The 26,270-nt window shown below is 43.9% G+C and overlaps 2 protein-coding genes across 3 annotated transcripts; both read left to right on the top strand.

The window, feature by feature from the left end:
* Window positions 1-2,098: 2,098 nt before the first annotated feature.
* LOC137358697 (EEF1A lysine methyltransferase 3-like) lies at window positions 2,099-12,751 on the top strand. Its single transcript, XM_068024918.1, has 5 exons — window positions 2,099-4,364; window positions 5,037-5,543; window positions 6,498-6,770; window positions 8,605-8,716; window positions 10,462-12,751. Exons 3-5 carry the CDS (start codon window positions 6,600-6,602, stop codon window positions 10,863-10,865), a joined length of 687 nt encoding a protein of 228 aa, XP_067881019.1. The 5' UTR covers window positions 2,099-4,364; window positions 5,037-5,543; window positions 6,498-6,599; the 3' UTR covers window positions 10,866-12,751.
* A 2,931-nt stretch (window positions 12,752-15,682) lies between these two features.
* Window positions 15,683-25,351, top strand: tsfm (Ts translation elongation factor, mitochondrial). 2 transcript variants are annotated; one of them, XM_068024916.1, is made up of 6 exons: window positions 15,683-15,868; window positions 17,804-17,959; window positions 20,652-20,780; window positions 21,480-21,602; window positions 23,794-23,878; window positions 24,723-25,351. In XM_068024916.1, the coding sequence occupies exons 1-6, from the start codon at window positions 15,806-15,808 to the stop codon at window positions 25,139-25,141; spliced, it is 975 nt and encodes a 324-aa protein (XP_067881017.1). In that variant the 5' UTR covers window positions 15,683-15,805; the 3' UTR covers window positions 25,142-25,351. The 2 variants fall into 2 exon arrangements, with proteins under 2 accessions (XP_067881017.1, XP_067881018.1); XM_068024917.1 differs by lacking the exon at window positions 15,683-15,868 and adding an exon at window positions 16,099-16,123.
* Window positions 25,352-26,270: the final 919 nt, after the last annotated feature.

Here is a 26,270-nt window from a genome sequence, read left to right as displayed (position 1 = left end):
GGGTGTGGGATATATCAGAGTGTTACAGTGAGGGGTTTGGGGTATATCAGAGTGTTACAGTGAGGGGTGCAGGGTATATCAGAGTGCTAAAGTGAGGGGTGTGTGGTATATCAGAGTGTTACAGTGAGGGGTGCAGGGTTTATCAGAGTGCTAAAGTGAGGGGTGTGGGGTATATCAGAGTGTTACAGTGAGGGGTGCAGGGTATATCAGAGTGCTAAAGTGAGGGGTGTGTGGTATATCAGAGTGTTACAGTGTAACAGAGTCAGTGCAGAGTGGGGGGTATATCAGAGTGCTAAAGTGAGGGGTGTGGGATATATCAGAGTGTTACAGTGAGGCGTTTTGGATATATCAGAGTGTTACAGTGAGGGGTTTGGGGTATATCAGTGTGTTACAGTGAGGGGTTTGGGGTATATCAGCGTGTTACAGTGAGGGGTTTGGGGTATATCAGAGTGTTATAATGAGGGGTTTGGGGTATATCAGAGTGTTGCAGTGAGGGGTTTGGGGTATATCAGAGTGTTACAGTGAGGGCTGTGATAGATCAGAGTGTTACAGAGAGTGGCCGATGATCTAATAAGATAAGTAGAAGGGGAATAAAAGCAAAATACTGCAGATGCTGGAAATCTGAAATAAAAACAAGAAATGCTGGAACCACTCAGCAGGTCTGGCAGCATCTGTGGAAAGAGAAGCAGAGTTAACGTTTCGGGTCAGTGACCCTTCTTCGGAACTGACAAATATTAAAAATGTCACAGGTTATAAGCAAGTGAGGTGGGGGTGGGGCAAGAGATAACAAAGGAGAAGGTGCAGATAGGACAAGGCCACATAGCTGACCAAAAGGTCATGGAGCAAAGGCAAACAATATGTTAATGGTGTGTTGAAAGACGAAGCATTAGTACAGAATAGGTGTTAACGGACTGAATATTGAACAGCAGCAAGTGCAAACATGAAAAAAAACAGTGGGTAAGCAAACTGAACAAACTAAGATGAAAGTAGAAGGGGAAGTTACCTTTGGGCCTTGGGGTAGTTTTGAACAATTTCAGAATCAGGTGAAAGAGAAACTGTCAGTGATAGTGACTAGAATGCACAATTATCAAACAGGAAACAGGGAGTCAGGATAAATGGGGCATTTTCAGGTTGGCAAACAGTAAGCAGTGGAGTGCCACAGGGACCACTGCCGGGGCCTCAACTATTTGCGATCTATATTCATGATTTGGATGAAGGAACTGTATGTATTGTAGCCAAATTTGCAGACAATACAAAGATAGGTAGGAAAGCAAGTTGTGAGGAGGACACAGTGTTGGCAAAAAGATATAGATAGGTTAAGCGAGTGGGCAGAGATGGAGTATAATGTGGGAAAATGTGAGGCTATCCACTTTGGCAGGAATAGAAACGCAGAATATTATTCACATGGAGAGAGACTGCAGAATGCTGTGGTACAGAAGGATCTGGGTGTCCTTGTACATGAATCACAAAAAGCCAGCATGCAGGTAGAGCAAGTAATTAGGAAGACAAATGGAATGTTGGCATTTATTGCAAGGGGATGGAGTATAAAAGTAAGGAAGTCTTGTTACAACCGAACTGGGCATTGGTGAGACTGCACCTCGAGTACTATGTACAGTTTTGGTTCCCTTACTTAAGGAGGGGTATACCTGCATTGGAAGCAGTTCAGAGAAGGTTCACTCGGTTGATTCCTGGGATGAAGGGGTTTGTCTTATGAGGAAAGGTTGAGCAGGTTGGGCCTGTAATCATTGGAGTTTTGAATAATGAGAGGTGATCTTATTGAAACATATAAAATTCTGAGGGGGCTTGACAGGGTAGATGCTGAGAGGATGTTTCCCCTCGTGGGGGAATCTAAAACTAGGGGGCACCGTTTCAAAATAAGGGGTCTTCCATCTAAGATGGACATAAGGAGGAATTTCTTCTCCCAGAGGGTTGTTAATCTTTGGAATTCTCTTCCCCAGAGAGCAGTGGAGGCTGGGTCATTCAATATATTCAAGACTGAGTTAGAAAAATAATTGATCTACAAGGGAGTCCAGGGTGATGGCGAGGGGGGGGGGGGGGGAGGGGGGTGCGCAAGCAGGAAAGTGGAATTAAGACCACAATCAGATCAGCCATGATCTTATTGAATGGTGGAGCAGGCTCGAGGGGCTGAATGGCCTACTCCTGCTCTTATTTCTTATGTACAGTGGAGACCCTGGTAACACAAGATGAGACTTGGTTCAAGAATACAGGAACTTTCGTAATCAAAACAGAAAGTGTTGGAAATACTCAGCAGGTCTGGCAGCATCTGTGGAGGGAGAAGCAGAGTTAATGTTTCCAGTGACCCGTCATCAGAACTGGAACTTTAGTAGACTGGAACAGGGAGGGCTGTAAGAACAAGCTTCTACATCAGAGAACAGCAAGGAATTACCTTATTATGTAATACTGACATTACCAAGAAAATTTCTAGAAGTGATATTCTTGTTACTTTTCAATGTAAATACAGTTTATGTGTTAAATAAACTGACATTTCCCTGTACGATAGTTCACTTGAGTCCTGGCCAATACTGGCAGCTGTCCTTTGAGGTGCATGTGCTCGGCATGCGGACAACGTAATACCATTGGGATGGTTATTTGTCCTCAGGTCAGTCACCCATTTATATATATAATTCGGAAGTTACTCAGCATAACATTTGATCGCAGTCTGTACACCCGTGCCCCCCACCCACCTGTAGATCCCATGGCAAAATTCCATTGTAAATGTGGACATTGGATGTTCTCATGGAAAAATAACAATATGTGGACAGAGGGCAAGATTGTGATCCATTCAAAATCCACCCACTTGCACGGAGTTAAAATCGGCCCAGAATGTATGACTTTAAAACAGGAGGTGGAGTTGTGTCTGTGCACCCTGTGACAACAACCTGCATTTATATAGTGCCTTTAATTAAGTAAAATGGCCCAAGATGCTTCGCAGGTGTGTAAATCAGACGGAATTTGATCGTGAGCCACATCAGGGGTTATTAGGACAGGTGACCAAAAGCTCCTTCAAAGAGGTAGGTTTTAAGGAGCATCTTAAAGAAGGAGACAGAGAGTGAGGTGGAAAGTTTAGGCCCTTTATCTATTTATCTGCGCCCTCCTGCAGGATGCTATGATGGGTTGGTAAGATGGGCGGAGCAGTGGCAAATGGAATTTAATCCTGAAAAGTGTGAGGTGATGCATTTTGGGAGGACTAACAAGGCAAGGGAATATACAATAGATGGTAGGACCCTAGGAAGTACAGAGGGATCTTGGTGTACTTGTCCATAGATCACTAAAGGCAGCAGCATAGGTAGATAAGGTGGTTAGGAAGGCATATGGGATACTTGCCTTTATTAGCCGAGGCATAGAATATAAGAGCACGGAGGTTATAATGGAGCTTATAAAACGCTAGTTAGGCCACAGCTGGAGTACTGTGTACAGTTCTGGTCACCACACTATAGGAAGGATGTGATTGCACTGGAGAGGGTGCAGAGGAGATTCACCAGGATGTTGCCTGGGCTGGAGCATTTCAGCTATGAAGAGAGAATGGATAGGCTAGGGTTGTTTTCCTTAGAGCAGAGAAGGCTGAGGGGGGACCTGATTGAGGTGTCCGAAATTATGAGGGGCATTGATAGATTGGATAGGAAGAAACTTTTTCCCTTGGCGGAGGTGTCAATAACCAGGGGGCATAGATTTAAGGTAAGGGGCAGGAGGTTTAGAGGGAATTTGAGGAAATAAATTTCACCTAGAGGGTGGTTGCAATCTGGAACACACTGCCTGAAGAGGTGGTAGAGGCAGGAACCCTCAACAACATTTAAGAAATATTTAGATGAGCACTTGAAACACCATAGCATACAAGGTTACGGGCCAAGTGCTGGAAAATGGGATTATAATGGATAAGTGCTTGATGGCCGGCACAGACACGATGGGCTGAAGGGCCTGTTTCCGTGTTGTGTAACACTGTGACTCTGTTTCATATGCAACGCGCGGGGAGGTCTGTCAACAGGGCTCTCAGTTCTGGTTTGCTTCTGCCTTCAGCAGGAGCTCTTGTCCACACGTAGCGAACTTTGGTGCTGTCGCCTCTGCGTTGTTCACCAGCGAGTCTGCGGACATGGTTCAGCAATTCCTCGCGGTCAACTTTATTAACAGTCACCAAAAGAAAACTGTCAAAAATTCACAACAAACTACACACACACACCTGGAACGGGCTGGACAGCTGGATGACTGCGCAGTTGCTCGGTGAACCAAACTTGATCGGAGGCGGGTGATTGGCAATAAGACTGGCCAATCAAAAGCGGGGCCTGACGTGTAGCTGTGGACTGGACCAATTGGGATGTAAACCCGCACCCCGCGGCCTTCAACGTCAGGTTAGGTTGAACTGTCGAGCAGGTTTTGTGTGTGTTGGGCCACGTCAGTGTAACATTGGATGTTGTTCAATAATAGTTATATTAAACTTGTATAGACCACTGGTACAGCCTCAACTGGAGTAATGTGCCCAGCTCTGGGCACTGCACTTTAGAAAGGATGTGAAGGCTTTAGAGAGGATGCAGAAAATATTTACAAGAATGGTTCCAGGGATGAGGGACTTCAGTTACGAGGATAGATTGGAGAAGCTGGGGCTGTTCTCCTTAGAGAAGATTTGATAGAGGTGTTTAAAATCATGAAGGGTCTGGACCGAGTAGATAGAGAGAAACTTCCCACTGGCAGAAGGATCCAGAACCAGAGGACACTGATTTAAGGCAATTGGCAAAGTAACCAAAGGCAACATGAGGAAAAACTTGTTAATGCAATGAGTGGTTAGGATCTGGAATGCACTGCCTGAGAGTAGTGGAGGCAGATTCAATTGTGGCCTTGAAAAGGGAATTGGATAATTAATGTGAAGAGAAAAAAATATGCAGGGCTACAGGGAAAAGGAAGGGGAGTGGGACTAGCTGAGAGGCTCTTGCAGAGACGGCACAGATACGACAGGCCAAATGGCCTCCTTCTGCACTGTAACCATTCTATGATTGTATAAAAACTGATGTTTATTGTGTTCACAGAGTTGTTAATGTGTTAGAAGTGCGAGAAGAAAAGAACGTAAGAAATAGGAGCAGGAGTAGACCACACAGATCCTCGAGCCTGCTCCACTGTTCAACACCAACGTGGCTGATCCTCTGCCTCAATTCCACTTTCCTGCCCGCTCCCCATATCCCTTGATTCCCTGAGAGACCAAAAATCTGTCGATTCCAGCCTTGAATATTTTCAATGACTGAGCATCCACCCTCTGGGGTAGCGAATTCCAAAGATTCATAACCCTCTGAGTGAAGAAATTTCTCCTCATCTAGTCCTAAATGAACGGCCCCTTATCCTGAGACTGCACCCCTGTGTTCTAGATTCGCCAGCCGGGAAACAATTTCTCAGCATCTACCTTGTCAAACTCCTTCAGAATCTTGTATGTTTCAGTGAGATCACCACTCTTTCTTCCGAACTCGAGAATATGGACCCAATTTACACAGCCTCTCATCCTAGGAATCAATCTAGTGACCCTTCGCTGTGCTGCCTCCGAGGCAAGTATATTCTTCCTGAAATAAGGAGACCAAAACTGCACACAGTACTCCAGGTATAGTCTCACCAAAACCCTGTACAAGTGTAGCAAGACTTCCTTGTTCTTGTACTCCAATTCCCTTGCAATAAAGGCCAACATTCCATTTGCCTTCCTAATTGCTTGCTGTACCTGCATGCAAACTTTCTGTGTACCTTGTACGAGTGCCCCCAAGTCTCTCTCAACATCAACATTTAGAAGTTTTAGGCCTTTTAACAATATTCTGCTTTTCTATTCTTACAACCAAAGTGAATAACCTCACACTTCCCCACATTATACTCCATCTGCCACCTTTTTGCCCACTCACTTAACCTGTCAACATCTCTTCGCAGCCTCTTATATTTCCCCCTAACTTTGTATTGTCAACAAACTTGGACACATTACACTCTGTGATGGAAGAGTGATCCTGATGTATTTAAACATAAAAATTGTCTTTACTTTTCTAAATCAAAACATAAATAGTGTATTAAATGAAAAGGATTTATGATTATGAGCCTTTTGTGAGCTATGCTGCAAACTTTCCAACAAAATCTTGCAGCTCGTGTGCGTCCATCACACTTCAAGGTGTCAGATTTTCAAAGAAAGCCAGTCATTTCCTGCTGTTTTTCTGACTTTGCTCACCTGGCCTCACCCAGGGCAGAGCTCGGAATTTACAAGCACTGCCAGTCCACAGTACTTTCCTTCAGCACTTTAGATACTCAGTGCTTCAGGATCTGCCTGATTAGATCTCTTTATTGCAGGAAGTACCTGAGCAGTGGCCTGAAAGGCACAGGCACCTTAGCAGCTAAACATGGACTCCGCCCACCCAACAACCCCCGTGGTGCTGCACATGCCATCAGCTCGAAGATTTTTAAATGTCTCCCCCTTTCAAAGCACAGCGTTGCAAGTTTTTTACCCCTGTTTTCTTTCTTTTTCACAGAAGGAAACACATCTTGAAACAAATTCATCCTGCAATCACGACAGAGGCAGTGGAGACTGGAAAGTACCCATTGGTCAGTGAAAGATAATCCAGTTAGGGAGGATGATGCAAAGCCAGGTGGAAGAACATTTGTGCAGTGTTTTCCCCGTGGATGATGGTCTCTTTTCAGACTATTATACAGAGGAGAGCAGTTATGAGTTTTGTGGACATGTTTTAAAGATCACGCAGAACTTCAGTGCTGATCTGGGAGTTGCTGCTGCAGTCTGGGATGCTGTAAGTCTAATGGCCTGCAAATGTATTGGATGGCGGAAAATCAAGCCAGTCACATTTATTCATCTGCTTTGCTGATAGTTTAGCTTGGCTTAGTTGGCTGTATTTTTCCCTCAGAGTGAGGAAAGTTGTGGGTTCAAGTTCCACTCCAGAGACTTCAGTATAAAATCCAGGCTGACGCTCCCGGTGCAGTACTGAGGGAGTGCTGCACAATTGGAGGTGCTGTCTTTCAGATGAGACATTAAACTGAGTCTCCCCATCTCGAGTGGATGTAAAAGATCCCACGACACTAATTTGAAGAAGGTTAGGGGAGTCAATCCTCAGTGTCCTGGCCAATATTTTCCCCTCAACCAACACTTAATGAAACAGATTATCTGATCATTTGTCACGTTGCTGTTTGTGGGAGCTTGCTGGGCACAAATTGGCTGCCACGTTCCCTACATTCCCACAGTGACTGCACTTCAAAAGTATTTAATTGGCTGTGAAGTGCTTTGGGACATCCTGAGGTCATGAAAGGTGCTATAGAAATGCAAGTCCTTTCATTCTTTCTCGTTTGTATTCTGGCACTGTCTGTTGGTTCTGCAGTGCTTCACATCACTATAGAAAATGTGTCTGGGGAATTAATAATGGAAAGTAAGGAGATGGCAGATGAACAGATATTTTGCATCTGTCTCACTATAGAGGATACAAGTAACATCCCAGAAATAGCTGTGTCAGGAAATGGGAGGGAGGAACTTGAAAATTACTATCACCAGGAAAGTGATACTGAGCAAATTGTTTGAGTTGTGAGCTGACATGTGCCCGGGTCCTGATGGACTTCATCCTAGGGTCCTAAAAGAAGTGGCTAGTGAGATAGTTGATGTGTTGGTTTTAAGTTTCCTAAATTTCCTAGATTCGGGGAAGGTTCATTAGATTGGAAAATAGCAAATGTAACTCCTTTATTCAAAAAGGGAGGAGACAGAAAGCAGGAAACTACAGGCCAGTTAGCTTAACATATGTCTTCGGGAAAATGTTAGAAGCTATTATTAAAGACGTTATAGCAGGGCATTTAGACAAAGTAAAGGTAATCAGGCAGAGTCAACACGGTTTTGTGAAAGGGAAATCATGTTTAACCAATTTATTGGAGTTCTTTGAAGAAGTAACATGTCCTGTGGATAAAGGGAAACTGGTGGATGTACTGTACTTAGATTTCCAGAAGGCATTTGATAAGGTGCCACATCAAAGGTTATTGCGGAAAATAAAAGCTCATGGTGTAGTGGGGCAACATATTGGCCTGGATAGAAGATTGGTTGGCTAACAGGAAGCAGAGAGTAGGCATAAATGGATCATTTTCTGGTTGGCAAAATGTAACGAGTGGTGAGCTGTCTTGTGAGGAACAGGTTGGACAGGCTAGGCTTGTATCCGCTGGAAATTAGAGTAAGAGGCGACTTGATTGAAACATATAAGATCCTGAGGGGTCTTGACAGGTAGAATGTGGAAAGGATGTTTCTCCTTGGAGAATCTAGAACTAGGGGTCACTGTTTAAAAAGAAGAGGTCGCCCATTTAAGACAGAGATGAGGAGAAACTTATTCTCTCAGAGGGGTCCTCAAAAGGCAGTGGAAGCAGAGTCTTTGAATATTTTTAAGGCAGAGGTAGATAGATTCTTGATAAGCAAGGGGGTTAAAGGTTATTGGGGGTAGCAGGAATGTGGAGTTGAGGTTACAATCAGATCAGCCATGATCGTAGTGAACGGCAGAGCAGATTCGAAGGGCCGAGTGGCCTACTCTTGCTCCCAATTCGTATGTTCGTATACCCTCTAAATGAATTAATTCTAACATGAATATGTGATGTTTTCAGGGTCTGGCTCTTTGTCAGTACTTTGAGGAACAGAAGATGAGCTTCTGTGGGAGGAAGGTGATTGAACTGGGTGCAGGCACTGGAATAGTGGGGATTCTAGCTGTTCTATTAGGTAAGTTGAAAGTATCCAAGCAAACCTTGTAATGTGAGAGAGGAAAACAGACAGTAATGCACACGGAATATAAACAGTAAATGCTGGAAACACTCAGCAGGTCAGGTAGCATCTGTGGAGGGAGAAACAGTTAATGTTTCAGTTGGATGACCTGTTTCTCTCTCCACAGATGGTGCCTGACCTGCTGAGTATTTCCAGCATTTTCTGTTTATCGATCTGATTCTCTGCATTCGCAGTATTCTGCTTTTGTAGTAATGACATGTTTTATCTTGATGGGGGGAGGGGTACAATAAAGGAAATGTTTGCTTGCTACTAGATAGTTCCCTTCTGATGATCCACACATTCTACACATTATTATCATCATTCCTCTGTCGGCGTAGCTGGTTATGTTGTTGAGCTATACGGACTAGAAGGGTCCCAGATTCAATCTGTGGATTCTTGCTGAGGTTACTGATCTCAGCCACGGGTGCTACAATTCGTCTCAGTGCCTCTGGACTAAGGAAGGAAAATCAGCCAGGATTTCTGCTCCTGGCTGCTATCCAGGAACAGGACCTGCTCCTCACACTCAAATAGCCTGCGTCTAACACACTGTCTGAGCTTTGCATGAAGATGGCCCCTTGAGTGTGAGGTACTGGAGGTTGTTTGGAGACATGCCTGAGTAAGGAGTCAGTGCCTTCAAAACAAGAGGCTTACAAGTTCCCTGGTAGATCTGTATTAACCCTGACACTTCCTCCATTTCAGAATTTAAACACAAAATGTCTTTTGTCTTTTAGTTTCATTTACTTAGCTTTCGTGTAACGCTCCATTTTGGTGAATCTACTTGGAGCAGACATGCTGGAATGATTCTCTCTCCTTGGCACATTTTTGCTCTGGACTCGAGCTGCCTGTGATGTGTCGCAGGATCGCTTTGGGGGTAGAGATGGCTCCAAGGTGACACAGCTGGCAGTGGAAGTCTGGAACCAACTAAACCCTCCCTGAAGCAGCTTTGTTAATCCGATACCTGAATTAGGCCAGTCTGTGGCATTGCTGAAGATTGACTAGCCAGCCTAATGAAACCTCAAAAAAGGTGGATCTGTCAGTGGGAGCTGGGATTCTTTCCACTCAATTCCAAATAAACCTGGAAGCCAGCACCCTAACCGGCAGGGTGGTCCTTGCTGGATGAGCAGGGAAAAGCCGACCTGTGCTCTGTGCTAGTAGACTGCATCTGGCTAATCCTTCATCTGGTTAAACGTCAGCATGGTTAAGCCTGGGAGTCTCGAAGCTTTGACTCTGTTAAACCTATGCCTCCCCTTTCTGGACTTGGGTTAAGTGGGTGGTTTCCCCAGAGAAAGAACTCTCATCTGCCTGTTCAAATCCCTCCCTGGCCTCACTCCCTCTCTATCTCTTTAACCTCCTCCAGCCCTACAACCCTTCTCAATTTCCATCGCTCCATCATTGGCAGTGGTGCCATTCAGCTGCCTGGGCCCCAAACTCTGGAATTTCCTCCCTAAGCCTCTCTGCCTCTTGCTCTCTCTCTCTCCTCTTTAACTGAGCTTTTGGTCATCTGTCCTAATATCTCCTTGTACGGCTCAGTGTCAAATTTTGTCTGATAATCGCTCCTGTGAAGAGCCTTGGGATGTTTTACTATGTTAAAGGCACTATATAAAGTTGTTGTTGAGTTTGGAGACTTTTTAACATGGCTGACTCCAAAAACTTCAAAGGAAACTGTAAACGGAGAAATGTCATTCTTTCTTTGTATTCATCAGGTGGCGATGTAACCATCACAGACCTACCACATACTTTGAAGCAAATAGAGAACAACGTCTCAGCCAACATCCCCTCTTCCTGGGCACATCGTTCCCAGGTCTGTGCCCTGTCCTGGGGCTGTGACCACAGTCGGTTTCCCATTGACTACGACATTGTTCTGGGTTCCGACATTGTATATCTCCCTGAGACCTACGCCTCACTCGTCCAGACACTGCAGCATCTCAGTGCGCAGAGAGGCACCATTTATCTCTCTTCCAAAATGCGGAGGGAGCACGAGACTGTCTCTTTCTATGAGAAGATCCTGCCTCAGCATTTTCAGTGCCAACTTGTTCACAGGAACGAAGAGCAAAATATCAACCTGTACAAAATGACCAAAAAAGAACCAAGTGCCGGACAGCAGTGACTAACGTAGCAAGGGAAATCTCTCATTTAACACAGCTCTTGAGACTAGGCAGCCCTTCTGTAGGTGACCCATGTAGTAGTCAGTTTGAAGCGTTGATACTGTTTCCCCGGCTAACAGCTAATTCAGCACTGACTGGGGATGGACCCTGTGACCTGACTCAGTATCTCACTCCCGGGTGTAGTCATTCAGTGAGCTGTCAGGTGCACATTCTCTCTTTTTATAAAAACAAATATAATGGCTTTGTTTAAGCAGTGAGACATCGCTGGGGGAGGGAGTTTGAGGAGGGACAAGGGCAGCTGAACCAACATTTTTGAATTGCCTGGGTTATTGCCTGCCTACTGATGTTTATTCCGCATTTTCACACAGTCACACTTCAGCAGAGACCTGCATTGGCAGTATACAGAATAAATCAACAAAAACAAAGCGTAAAACTAATTCTTCTGCCTGTACTGAAGGTGTCAGCCTATGCTGGGGGACCATTCCATGTGCACATGGTGCCCTCCACTATCTCAATTAACCTGCAGTCTTAATGTGTGGACAGTGCGGGTCAGGCTATTTGACCATAAGGGCATCAAAATTAAGCCTGAAGCTGTGCTCACTCGCCTGACATGTTTTTATTATATATACATACACACACTATGATCAGGAGCAAGGACTTTGGCTGTTTCCCCCTTTCCCCCTGCCATCCTAACCCAGAAACACTAAGGCCAAATGTAGTGTCCCCATCACTGCCTAGGTTGACTAGTATTAACACTATTTTTTTAATGTACTTGACACTTAAGTAAGGTAATAACATTGGGACTCTAAGAATAGGAACTGTTTCTGTGAGTTTCATTGTCATACAGGGAGAGAAATGGCAATGAGTTGGAATGCCTGGCATTTGTAATCAGTTGAAGCTGCTTGTTGGGTAGGTTTGATCAGATCTCTGCTGGATGGAGCATGACCAGTCGGGAGAACTGGTCATCACCTGTCGCCCTGCTTGAACCGTGCCTCTTGCTGGACAATCTATGAACTGGTATTGACAATAATTATGTAGGAAATGTTCCATCCTCCTGGTTGAAGGAAGATATATTTTGGATGGTGACAAATTTTGAAGGAAACAAAAGAATTATGTACATTGAATTTATGCTGCAGTGAGGAATGTCGGTGCTGGAGAACAGGATTATTTCTTCTCATCTTGCAACGCATGCTATGGGCTTTGGATCTTTGCTGGCAGTTCACCTTCAGAGTATCGGCTGTCCAATATTGACTTTGCGTACAAAGAACAGCATAGATCAAATGTAAAGTTCCACTTACACTACAGTAATAATGTGCCTTAAATCCTGCCTCAGACAAGCACCCGTAATCCACCAGCCTGACTTTTCTTCAGTTTTGCAACGTCATTCACACAGTGAACTTGTCCTCATAAATAACTGGATCAAGGCAATCCCCAAACTCATGTCACACAGATATGTTGTGGGGGGTCGTGGGTGCATTCATTCCACCAGTTTGGGCTGGATTCAAACCCAGGTTAGGTGATAAACTAACGCTGTGACACACTACTACCCATTTAACACCTGCCAAAATAATGACATTTATAATCATATGGAGAATTTTACAAGGTTGTTTTCTTGGGTATAAATAGTGCCTCAAACGTGAACAGAATATCAAAGATAAAGTGCCTCCAAGCTAACTGTTTCTCTGTACTATCAGTTTTATGTACCTGAGGTTACCAAGTCTCTGTACGCGAATCGCTTTGTATACTTTAACTCTGCTCCTGAACCAAGAGAATGTATTGCATTGACCAAAGAAAAATGGACTGACCAATCATCACGCTTTGAAATTTTGTTGAGTATTTTTATCTGTAAAAAGCGACCAAATTGATCATAAAGCCAAAAACTTTCAAATCTCATGTTGTCATTTCCCACCCCCCCCCCCCACCAACCCCCGAAAAAACAAACTTGTATTTCGACATCACCATTCACAATCTCAGGACATCCCAAAGCACTTCACTGTTAATGAAGTACTTTTGCAGGGTAGTTACTGTTGCTATGAAGGTGCTATCCCTTACTGGGGGGGGGGGGGGGGGGTTCCACAGGTGCCAGAAGACCTCTGATACCTTACCCAAGTGGCCATTTGTGTGTGAGATTAGACAGACTATTCAACTGTGGAAGGCATCCTGTCTGACATTTTGTCCCTCCTCTCTCGCCAAGGGGTGCTGAAGCCAATTGTAGTGCTCATAGCACGCTGGGTGAGATTAGCTAATTCAGCACAGACAGATCAAACCTGGGACCATCTGGTCTGTGTGGCTTCTTCCCACAACATATTTAAATAACAAGCCACTGGAAGGGATTTAAGAGGAGAAAGTTAGAGGAGGGGAAGAGAAATGGTGTCGATTAACAGGAAGAGTTAACATCCGTCATTTTATCTTTGATTTTCAAAACTTGATTATACACAATGCTGAGAAATGTAGAATTGTAGCTCGGAAGACAGAATGGCTAAATCCAGAATTAATTGCACAAGATCAGAAGAATTAATTCTGGATGAGTGAGTCCATTTGGCCCATCTTAGATCATCCATCCAGAATGATTGTAAAGCACCCCCACGTCCCCATCCAATTGTTTCTGCGAACATTCCAGGTTTTTTGCCACCACTGCCTTTCCATGTGTTGATAGAGTCATAGAGTTGTACAGCACAGAAACAGGCCCTTTGGCCCATCATGTCTGTGCTGGCCATACAGCACCCAACTATTCTAATCCCATATTCCTGCACTTGGCCCGTAGCATTGTATGCTATGGTGTTTCAAGTGCTCATCTAAATACTTCTTAAATGTTGTGAGGTTTCCTGCCTCTACCAGCACATCAGGCAGTGCGTTCCAGATTCCAACCACCCTCTGGGTGATAAAATGCTTCCTCAAATCCCCCCTAAACCTCCTGCCCCTTACTCTGATTCTATGCCCCCTGGTTCTTGACCCCTCCACTAAGGGAAAAGGTTTTTTCCTATCTAACCTATCAGTACCTCTCATAATTTTGTATACTTCAATCATGTCCCCCCTCAGCCTTCTCTGCTCCAAGGAAAACAACCCTAGCCTTTTCAGTCTCCATAGCTGAAATACTCCAGACCAGGCAACATCCTGGTGAATCTTCTCTGCACCCTCTCCAGTGCAATCACATCCTTCCTATAGTGTGGTGACCAGAACTGTACACAGTACTCCAGCTGTGGCCTAACTCGCGTTTTATACAGCTCCATCATAACCTCCCTGCTCTTATATTCTATGCCTCGGTTGATAAAGGCAAATATCCCATATGCCTTCCTCACCACCTTATCTGCCTGTGCTGCTGCCTTCAGTGATCTATGGACAGGTACACCAAGGTCCCTCTGTACTTCCTAGGGTCCTCCCAAAATGCATCACCTCACACTTCTCAGCATTAAATTCCATTTGCCACTGCTCTGCCCATCTTACCAGCCCAACTATATCGTCCTGTAATCTAAGGATTTCCTCCTCACTATTTACAACACCACCAATCTTTGTGTCATCTGCGAACTTACTGATCATACCTCCTATATTCACGACTAAATCATTAATGCACACTACAAACAGCAAAGGTCCCAGCACCAATCCCTGCAGTACCCCACTGGTCACAGGCTTCCAATCGCAAAAACAACCATCACCCTCGACCATTACTCTCTGCTTCCTGCCACTAAGCCAATTTTGGATCCAATTTGCCAAATTGCCCTGGATCCTATGGGCTCTTACCTTCTTGACCAATCTCCCATGCGGGACCTTATCAGTAGCCTTACTGAAGTCCATGTAGACTACATCTACTGCTTTACCCTCATCGACACATCTAGTTACCTCCTCGAAAAATTATTTAGCCACGATCTCCCCTTGACAAAGCTGTGCTGACTATCCCTGATTAATCCCTGCCTCTCCAAGTGGAGATTAATCCTGTCTCTCAGAATTTTTTCCAATATTTTCCCAACCACTGATGCTAGAAAAATCATGGTAAAGTTGCAGATTTGAGGCTGACCTAGGATTGGACATTGCAATGGCCGGGAATCGAACCCAGGTCAAATGCTTGGAAGACAACTATGCTCACCACTATACCACCATCACTTGATAATGCTATGTGAAGCAGAATTTCCTGACATCAGTCCTAAATCTAGTTTGAATCTACGTCCCTTTGTCTTAAGCAGCAAAACTGTGCAGAATACACTTAACACAAATAGGAGATTGGTATTTAACATTCAGTCACCATTGCTACAAGTTTCGAAGAAAGACAGCAAGATTGTAAAATTATAATAAACAAGTTGGTGTTCATCTTTTACAGTATCATATATTAGATTATTTTGCTGTCTACTGTTTTCTTTCCTCCTCTTAAAAGCTGCTTATTTATGTAGGCATGCAGCAGCCAATTTACACATAGCAAATTTCCACAAACAGCAATGGGATGCATGACCAGTTAATCTATTTTTGGTGGTGTTGGTTGAGGGAGGACTGTTTGCTAGGACACAGGGAGAACTCCCTGCTCTTCAAACAGTACGAGCAGATTTTTTTTTCATTCATTTGAACAGACAGATGGGGGTGGGTTTCTTTCATTTAACACGTTAACTGCAAGAGGGCACCTCGAAGTGTCAGCCTAGATTATGGGTTCAAATCCATACTGGGACTCCAACCCACTCCTGATTCAGAGACAAGAGTGCCCCAATATTATTTTTAAACGGTAACATGCTTTTTTTGCTAAAATATCCCTTTGACAGTTTGACAGGAAAAAAAAAAGTCATGTTTTAGTTTCTCCTGCTTTAACCACCAGTGGGAGCCATCAGACATTTTGGGCTGCAGAGCAAACTGTAAGGAGCCTTCTCTTGGCGTTTGCCTGAAGAGGCGTCGCTAAAGTTTGTTCTTGTTGGCCCTCCGTCGCGTGGCATGGTAGCTGGATGTCCGCGGCGCTCACCGGCGAATGATGAACAGCGCCATGGCTGTGTTGTGTGCTTTGCGGAGCGCTCGAGCCGATATCTCCAAGGTAAAACAAACCCTTTCCACTTGGACCTTCATCAGCCATAAGGGTTTTAAAATACTGGCGGAAATCATTCGAAGGCCGCAGGCTGTGCAAACCAACTGAACTTGTTGGGAGCGGGTGATTGGCAGGGGCGTTGGCTAATGAAAAAAGACAATTTGCGAGCGTCTGCTGTCTCATTGGTGCGATTTCGGTGTGAGACCGCCCTCAGCCAGCAAGTTGGATTAAGCCTTCAGGCATGCAGTTTGAGTGACCGCAGAGGCAAGGAGGGAGAGGGCAGCTTTGGCTGATTATATCTCTGAAGGCCATGCTTCTAACATCACTGCAAAGTTATCGGCATTGTTTAATATACACTTGTTATTCATTAATAAAAACAGAAAATGGCAGAAGGGTCAGTAACCAGAGGACACATTTCAGATAATTGGCAAAAAAAATCCAGGAAGGAAATGATTTTTTTTTAGCAGCAAGTTGTGACCTGGAATACACTGCCAGAAAAGGGTGGTGGAGCAGATTCAATAATAACTTTGAAAAGGGGAATTGGATATTTTTGAGAAATTTGCAGGGCTGTTTGGAAAGAGCAGGGGTAGTGGGATTAATTGTTCTTTCGAAGAGCTGGCATGGAGACGATGAGCCGAATGACCTCCTGTGCAGTATGAGTCCATCAAAAATATTGGGAATACACAGTAGCCCCTTAAGCTTCTGAGAAAGAAAAGGCCAGAACTGAGCAGGAGTCTGCCTTGAAATGCAAACCTGTCTTTTCTCTTTCAGAAGATGAAAGATCTGCTATGTATTTTCCAGCATTTTCTAAATTCCAGTCTTTACAGCTTTTTTAAACAAATCTCTTTTAAGTGTCATATTTTTTTTTTAGAACATTACAGCGCAGTACAGGCCCTTCGGCCCACGATGTTGCGCCGACCTGTGAAACCATCTGACCTACACAATTCCATTTTTATCCATATGTCTATCCAATGACCACTTAAATGCCCTTCAAGTTGGCGAGTCTACTACTGTTGCAGGCAGGACGTTCCACGCCATCATACTTAAATAAATGAAGGGTTTGCGACAATCCAAAGCTATTTTAGCCTGATTCTACATCTAATTTGCCTACACCTAGGTTGAGTTTTTACCTGTATAAAATTTGGATGGTTTGGTGAATACATTGAGAAGCCAAGTTTCCCCCGGCCCTACCTGTGCATTAATATCTATAAAAATACGTGACAGTGAACTGGAGGTTGAGATACTACTGTTTTGAACAATTATTATTAGTGCTGGAGATTATTTTTTCTCTTGTGAGGAAGTGCCTGGCCTCACAGGACAGCTGCCCACTGTGACGTGATTGAGAATCTCACCGTGTGGGGAATAGTAAGCACAGAACTACATGCCCTCACTACAGGGTATTGAGTTGCAGCAATCCTGAGAGTGCGTCTCAAGCAAGAACAACAAACAAAGAACAGTACAGCACAGGAACGGGCCATTCGGCCCTCCAAGCCTGCGCCGATCTTGATGCCTGTCTAAACTAACACCTTCTGCACTTCCAGGGCCCACATCCCTCTATTCCCTTCCTATTCATGTATTTGTCAAGATGTCTCTTAAACGTCGCTATCGTATCTGCTTCCACCGCCTCCCCTGGCAGCAAGTTCCAGGCGCTCACCACCCTCTCTGTAAAAAAAACTTGCCTCGCACATCCCCTCTAGACTTTGCCCCTCGCACCTTAAACCTATGTCCCCTAGTAACTGACTCTTCCACCCTGGGAAAAAGCTTCTGACTATCCACTCTGTCCATGCCGCTCATAACTTTGCATGAGTTGGGATTGTGGCCTTTGACAGAATGTTAGTAACACTGGCACTGATGTGTAAATGTGTAGGTAAAATCTGTGCAATAAAAGTCCAAAGCTTTGATCGTGTTACAAAGTTCCCTGAGATTTCCGTTTGTCTTTGTTAGATCTTCTCTGCACAACCAACCCAGTTTCTGCACTGTTCTGGGGTTAGATTGATGGCAGCTGATAAAGAGCTCCTCCTGAAACTTCGGAAAAGGACAGGATATTCGTTTACAAATTGTAAGAAGGCCTTAGAAAGGTTCAGCAGTGACCTTCAACAGGTAGGTGGAAACTATAACAGTAAAGCTGCTGGGAACATCCCAATGTAGTGTGCTTCCCTTCTACCCCAATCCTGAAGGCTGGGTTATGGTCCATAGACAAGAAATGCTGGATTCACTCAGCAGGTCTGGCAGCATCTGTGGAAAGAGAAGCAGAGTTAACGTTTCGGGTCAGTGACCCTTCTTCCGAAGAAGGGTCACTGACCCGAAACGTTAACTCTGCTTCTCTTTCCACAGATGCTGCCAGACCTGCTGAGTGAATCCAGCATTTCTTGTTTTTGTTTCAGATTTCCAGCATCCGCAGTATTTTGCTTTTATTATTATGGTCCATAGATGCTGGCAGCCGTTCAACACTTCACTTCAAGGGGATAGTCTTCATATGTAAAGCTTGATTGTATGTTTCAACGGGCTGTTTGACAATGGGGGGGGCATTGCTAGCAAACTATTGGACAGTGAGCAGGGAATCTGGGCTAATTATTTTTGTCACCTCCTCGCCAACCCCAGGGTGTTCCAACAGCCCACAGTTGCCAAGCTGGGGAGCAGCTAACTTAGTTCAGACCAAAGACAAACTGGGACCTCCTTGGTCAAAGGTCACATCACACTGGTGCATTCAGCCATTGAGTCACAGGTGACACTCTAAAAGTATACTTTTAAAATTCTGATAGATAATGAAATATTCATTTAAATTATTCAACGGTTAAATGTATTAAAACAAACTTCAAGTACACTGATACATTTATCTTGTAATCATTACTTTTAATTGATGATACCATGAGTTGAGTCTTATGTTTCATTTATATCCAGTGTGCCAATGATATATTACAGAGCAGTTCCTCTGCAGTGAAGGAGCATATAATTTTAGCAACAACAGCTTATATTTATATAGCACCTTCAATATAATAAAACATTCCAAGGTGCTTCACAGGAGCATTACCAAATAAAATTTGACACCGAGCCACAAAGCTTGGTCAAAGAGGTAGGTTTTAAGGAGTGTCTTAATGGAGGAAAGAGAGAGAGATTTAAGGAGGGAATTCCAGAACTAAGCAATACAACATAAAGTGGAGATTGAAGATTTGAAATCTCGGGTTTCATTAAGGGATCTATTCACTGTCGGAATTTTGAAAGTACGTTTATGCAATTTATTTCTGTAGCAAAATGTTGCTATTGATCTAAACAAGGCTCATTTTACAAAGTTGGGAAATATTTACCACATAATTATTTTTAGATTAATAGGTTCCTGGGAGCGATTTTGTTTTCTCCACCCGACATTTCCCCCACCTCTCTTGATAACAATTGTTATGATTCTAAAGAGACAGGATAATGCAGACCATGACCAGCTGTTTTACCTTAGAGAACAGTGGAACCAGTGGACATGGCCTGTGCTTGAAGGAGGTAAATTCAGAACTAATCTACCGACTCAATATTTCAGTGAGTGAATGATCAGTCTATGGCTTAGGCTTCCTAGGGAGACAGTGGATGCAGATAATATTGATTCATTCAAATACAAATTAGATAGATTTCTTTCAGAAAATATTATTTTGGGATACAACATATAAGTAATTTGAGACATGATGTATGGTGAGTGTAGCGTGCTTGGGAGGAACAGGTAACTTTGGACCTATGGTTCCCAAAGCTTTACACCATTGGGGTTTTCCTCACCTCATGTCTGGGTCTATTGTAGACAAATTGATAAGGATTAATTGCTGTGATTAGTCAATAATTCTATTATTGTCGTATCATGAGGCTACCAGGATGGTAAGTGAACTAGATGGTCCTGGGTCTTTGTTTTGTCCAGCAATTCCTATGTTGCTGTGAAGGTGCTGTCTCTTGACTCTTGGGGAATGGATTCACAGCTGCCAGGAGCCCAAACTGACATTCTTCATGTGTGAGCCTAGATATTGAGTGCTGACAAGCTATCCAACTGTTGAGGGCATTGCATACAAGTACTATCTGCTACAGTTTGGGCAGGTTCCCAATACTTTTTACATGTCAGTCAGTTTCCACAGGCCAGCCCCTGAACTGAGACTTCATTTTCACACAGCTTCTGGCATAAAACTGTCAATGAAAATCAGCAAAAGATGCAATGGTGACATGCCTTGTTAATAATCAAATCCCCAGGAAATGCTAATGCTGACACTAAACGAAAGACTGATATTTATCCAGTACTTTTTTGACCTCAGGACATCCCAAAGTGCTTTACAGCCAATGAAGTACGAAGTTTTTTTGAAGTGTAGTCATTGTTGAAATGTAGGAATACAGTCTTATTCCAGTGTGCACCTCTCCCATCATACAAACATGATATCATCTTAACTGATCAATTAATACAGTAAACAATCAGGCCTGCTTTCTCACTGAGAGTCTGGCTCCATTTTCAGCTAGTGGTCTTGAGAGAAAAGACAGCTTCCTTGTAACACTAGCTGGTTCATAAAAATGCACGTGCCTGTTCCTTATATATGTGATTCAAGACTGGAGGAGAAAATGAATAATACCACAATCTCTTAAACTCAAAACAAGACAGATTGTACAGCAGTGAAATAATTTTCCAGAGTTTGAAATGTAAATAAATAAAATAGCTTTGGGGGGAAGGGGTGAAGGCTTCAAAGGGTTAGTGAGGGAAATCTCACACTGTCTTGTTTCCATGTATGAAAGGATTTGTTGCTGGCTAGCAGGTAATCATAGTAGCTTCTTTTCAAAGGCTGAAGCCTGGCTGCATGAACAAGCCCAAAAGGAAGGATGGAGTAAAGCTTCTAAACTACAAGGCCGGAAGACAAAAGATGGCCTCATTGGATTGCTGCAAGATGGAAGCTCAGCTGTCCTGGTGGAGGTAAAGATGAACAATGTCTGGATTGAAATGAATCTGTGTGGTATGAATAACAAATGTCTTAAATCAAGGAATCTTACAGCACAGAAGGAGACCATTTGGCCCATCGTACCTGTGCCAGTTCTTTGAAAGAGCTATCCACTCCCCCTCCACCACCACCTTGCCCCTGCTCTTTCCTCATAGCCCTGCACATTTTTTCAAGTATATATCCAATTCCCTTTTGAAAGTTACTGTTGAACCTGCATTTATGTGAGTCATTCTGTATGCTATTAGAATGAATGCTGTGTGAACCTGTTAGCAGGCTACGGTCCCTGTTAAAATAGCGGGAAGAGGAATTCCATATGAGCATGTTAGTTGAGAGGCAGGAGGTTCAGCATTTGAGGACACAGATCTAAGTTGATTGGCAAAAGAACCAGAGGGGGGAGATAGAAGTTTTTCTTAAACAGTGAGCTATGATGATGTGGTGGTGAAAGCAGATTCAGTAATAACTTTCAAAAGGGAATTGGATAAATACTTGAAAAGGAGAAAATTGCAGGGCTATGGGGGGTGGTGGTGGTGGGGGAATGGGACTAATTGGATAGCTCTTTCAAAGAGACAGCACAGGCATGATGGGCTGATGGCCTCCTTCTGTGCTGTATGATTGTATATACTTGTGTGAATTAAACGGTCTTTTTTGAAAGAAATGTTTTGTTCCCATATCAGGTAAATTGTGAAACAGATTTTGTTGCCAGGAATATCAAGTTCCAGCAGTTGGTGCAGCAGGCAGCCATCGCCACGATGGCACACTGTCACTCCAAGCGGCCAAACACCGTCGATTACGCTAAGGTTAGTCTATGTTTTCTATTAAAAACGGAAACTAGAATCTTTTCTTTGCCAGCAGATGCCCATCACCATTTTTTGAATCTCCAAACTAAGCTACTGAGAAGTCTATATTTGCTGGGTTTCTTTTTGCTTGATATAGACCAGGGTTGTCCAATATACGGCCCGCGGGTCAAGAACTGGCCTGCCAAACGCTTCCATCTGGCCTGCGGATGTAACCTGTACCCAGCGGTTCCTCAACCTCGCCAGGGGTCTGTGACTGGTAATTTCAGAGATGAGAAATTTCCCATTGGCTTCTTCTTTCCGACCAGACTTTTAAAAAAAAACTTTTTTAAAATTCATGTTGTCAGTTTCACAGCTGAATGGGAATTTCTAAGCTCAGATCTTTATCTAATACTCATTAACACTCCTTTCCATAGTCACAGCTGACAGGTGCTGAGAACAGCAGGAACAGTGGTTTTTGAACTTCGGATAGATTCGGGGTTTTCCAGCGGGCTTTTAAAAAAAAAATCGGAACCCGCCAGAAAACCCCAAATCTGTCCAAGTTCAGAAACCGCTGTTCTCGCTCCCAGCATGTGTCAGGACAGCTTCGGAGTTTTCCGGTGGGTTGCACTTTTTTTTTTTAAAAAGCCCACCGGAAAACCCTGAAGCTGTCTGAAGTTCGGAAACCGCTGTTCCCGTTTTCAGCGACAGTCGGGGGGGGAGAGAGAGAGAGAGAAAGGGGATGACACAGAGAAGGGAGGGAACAGCAGAGGGGGGAACACAGAGAAGGTGGACACAGAGGGAGGGGGAGAGAGACAGACAGACAGACAGACATGGAGGGAGAGAGAGAGAGAGTATCAAGATCACCCCTGACAGATGGATATCTGTCCGGCATACTCCACATCGCTACAAGTGTGCGGGCAGACATTGACTACTTGTGCAAGCAAAAAAAAAGGCCAGGTATTTCACTAAATCAGTGTCCAACATAGTGAAGAGAACGTAAGTCAATAAATCAGTCTTCTCATTTAAAGCTTCTTCACAAAAATGCACATTTGTTGTTGTTTTGATGAATAGTAAGATAAATGTTTAATGCCTTTATCTTTCCGAAATTGTTTCACTGGCCCCCTATGTAAGACAAAAATTGTAATGTGGCCCCCCCACGCAAAAAAGTTGGACAATCCTGATATAGATACTCTCCCAGTCGGAGCACATCCTACTCACTGGAGGTTGGCAGATTCAAAGTTTAAGGACCTGACTCCCACAAGTGTGCCCCAGGCTACTGCTGGAATTTAACCAGCTAAACCCACACAGCTTAACTGCTCAGAGCACTGGGAAAACCTCTCATTGCTGGTCCAGGCAGGACCACGCTACCCATTTGGGCATTGTCTTGTAGGGTTCTATGAAGCTAAATTGGAGGGATCCCATCCTCCATTAACTGCTCAACCCCTTGATGCTCCATTCGTGACTGGCTGCTTAACCATCAACAGTGCCTTGAAGTGCTGGTTCAGATATTGGATTACAGAGTTTGCCACAGCAGCTACCAGGAGCTATAAAACTCACCATAAGAGAATCAGCACAGATTGTTTTTCTATTTTCCATGCCCCTTTATTGAGAACCAGTTGTCCGTCAGTCAGTTATTTCCTACAATAACATGGCTTAGATCATGAACTAAGCAAGTGTAGCATTGCAGGAGCAAATATCTGCCTACCCTGCCTTGTACCACCCTGTGGCACTGTGCCACCTAAGACACACTATCCCATGGAGTGGTGAGAGGTTTGCTCTCCCATGAGTTTCCCAATAGGCACATTCCTGATATCTGCAAAACCGTCAAGGTTTGACCACTATTTCCACCCCCTCCACCAGCCTTCCTCAATTTTGTAATGACACAGTGCTTCAGATTGTTCATTGTTTCCTTCTAGCGGAATGTGTCGAAATGCCAATATGCTGTGCAACGAGGCAGCGAGGAGTAGTTTCATGCCTGCAAGGCACCAAGTGAAAGCCCAGTACTGTCACCTAGGGAGAGGAGGAGAGGAAATGGTGGCACAAATCATCCTGGGCTGCTCTTGTGGGGGGAAAAAACCCTTCCTCCAGCATTGTGTCTTGTAGACTTCAAATGAAATTCTTTTGCCAGAAGATGGGTTAAGAAAGTGATTCTGATCAATAAATGGCAGCATTATAATCTAACATATCTTAAAATTTCCCAATTACTTTGCAGAATTCCCTTACGACTGAAGAAATAACACAGTTGAAAACCAGTTTAGACAGCTGTCCTCTTGCTGACCAGCTTGCCCTGGCTATTGGTAAGATTGGCGGTATAATCCTAGACCAATGAGCTGTTTTACCCTCCTTTTCTTTGGGGTGGCACAGATATTGATACTCTTGGTAAATAGAAGGTTCTCCGATAAATATTTTTGATATAAATATGACCATCCCAGTAGTTCAGTGGTTTTGTCCAGATTATCGGAGAAAGAAAAGACTGAGGAAGAAAGACTTGCATTTATATAGCACCTTTCACAAGCTCAGTATGTTCCAAAGCGCTTTACAGCCAATGAAATACTTTTGAAGTGTATTCAGTGTTGTAATGTTGGAAATGTAAAAGAGGCAAAGACTTGCGCAGTTTTGAGATCCTGAAAGAAAATGAGTTTGAGTAGGAGACGGCGATGAGTGTTTATTTCAGCACAGTGAGGGTGCAAGGAGGAGGAAGAGCGTGTCGGCTGGGGATTTGGAGCCTCTGAAAAGCGAGAGGGGAAAGCTCAGAATAGCAACTATCATATTGTCTATAAACTGGAGAGACACAGTACAGGTTGTGATATATAGATATAGATAGAGAGAGAGAGAGAGGCTAGAGCTAAAAGGAGGATTGTCTAGAAATTTGAGCTGCTTCACCTGGCAGTGCTTGCTGCTGATGCTGGGGTATAAGAAATGTTGAAGTATCCATTCCTCAAGGTGACCTTCACCTTGATCCCCAACTCCCCACTCACCTCAAAGTATTACATTCTAAAGCTGGTTTATACCTTACTGCACTCTAATAAGTGCTCCCTTCCCAAGCCAGAGGACTTGGTTTACATGTAATGTCTTTATTCATTAATAAGAGCCCTGCTTTTTACAAGCAAACTTTGATCCTCCTTTTTTAATATTTTAAAGGTAACCTTGGTGAGAATATGACTATAAGAAGAGCTGCCTGGGTGGCTGTGCCATCCGATTGGTACATTGGTACATATGTTCATGGAACGCTGCCAGCGGTCAGCCCGACCCTCACAAAGATGACTTTTGGAAAATATGGTGCATTCGTGATCTATAGGCCCCTGGAACAGAATTCAAAAGTAAACCTCTCTGAGCTGGGCCGCAGGTTAGGACAGCACATTGTGGGAATGACGCCTCTGTCTGTGGGCTCGATGGAGGACCCGCCTGGTGATGACGCAGAGACCAAGATGCTGGCACAGCCTTTCCTGCTGGACCCTGGCACGACTGTGGGGCAGTTCCTGTATACAAGTGGGGTATTACTGTTGGACTTTATACGGTATGAGTGCGGAGAGGCAACTGAGATGGCAGAGAACGTATAGTTGGAATGTTGCAGTGCATCCTAAAAAAAACACAATTTTCCATTGTGGAAACCTCTTTACTGCTATCAGAATAAAATAATGATCTCCAATACATTTAATAAGGGTAAATTACAGTATCTTTCTTTCCTCCTCTCTTGAACTGTCCTTCAAACAAGCTTATGATAAATTGGTTGTCTCTTTTCACTATTAAATAAGTTGCTTCTGACTGGGGTACAGTTTCACAGGTTTTATCATTACGCTCGTACCTCATACAAGTGACCATTCTTCATTGTGAACCTGGACAGGCTATTTAACTGTGGTGTGGGGCGGGGCCATCATAATCAAACCCAAAATCTACACATATGTACTTTCCAGCACAGTCAGTGGATATTGGCTGATTTTCCCCCACCTTAGCCCAGGAACAATTGGGCTAATTAGCAGTGTCCTAACCAACAGCCTCCTAACCAGCAGCCTGATTGAAATCAGCTTGGACTAGGAATAGAAAGGACTTTTATTTATTCAGCGGCTTATGGCCAATAAAGTAATTTAGAAGTGTAGTCAGTATTGTAGCGAAACGTGGCAGCCAATTTACACACAGCAAGATCCCACAAACAGCATTGTGATAACGACCAGATCATCTATTTTAGTGATGTTGGTTGAGGGATAAATATCGGCCCCAGTACATTGGGCATAACTCTCTTGCTGTTCAAAATAGTGTCAAGCGATCTTTAACGTCCACTTAAGGGGGCAGACGGGGCTTCAGTTTAACGTCTCATTCAAAAGACGGAACTTCTGACAGTGCAGCACTCCCTCAGTACTGCACTGGAGTGTCAGCCTGACTTGAGTTCAACTCTCATGGAGTGGAACTTGAGCCTATGATTTTTTGACTTAGACGAGAGTCCTGCCCACTCAACCACGGCAGAACCTGGGACCTTCCTGGATTGTAGTCAATTCTACATGGGATAATGTATTTACCAATTAAGTGATCAAACAAAGTATGGCTACCTGCCTTTATTTGCTTCAGTTGAGCAGTGTGCAAATATTTACATTTTTATTACCAGCCTTTGCGTACAGTACCAGGATATGGATCATGCAGCATTCTCAAATGTGTTAGCAGTACAGTTTGTTACCTCAAAGAAAATTAGTCCCA

The sequence above is a fragment of the Heterodontus francisci genome, chromosome X (assembly GCF_036365525.1).
Source record: "Heterodontus francisci isolate sHetFra1 chromosome X, sHetFra1.hap1, whole genome shotgun sequence".
Lineage (NCBI taxonomy): Eukaryota > Metazoa > Chordata > Chondrichthyes > Heterodontiformes > Heterodontidae > Heterodontus > Heterodontus francisci.
The sequence above is the reverse complement of the archived record's forward strand: the minus strand, read 5'-3'. Positions and strand labels throughout refer to the sequence as shown.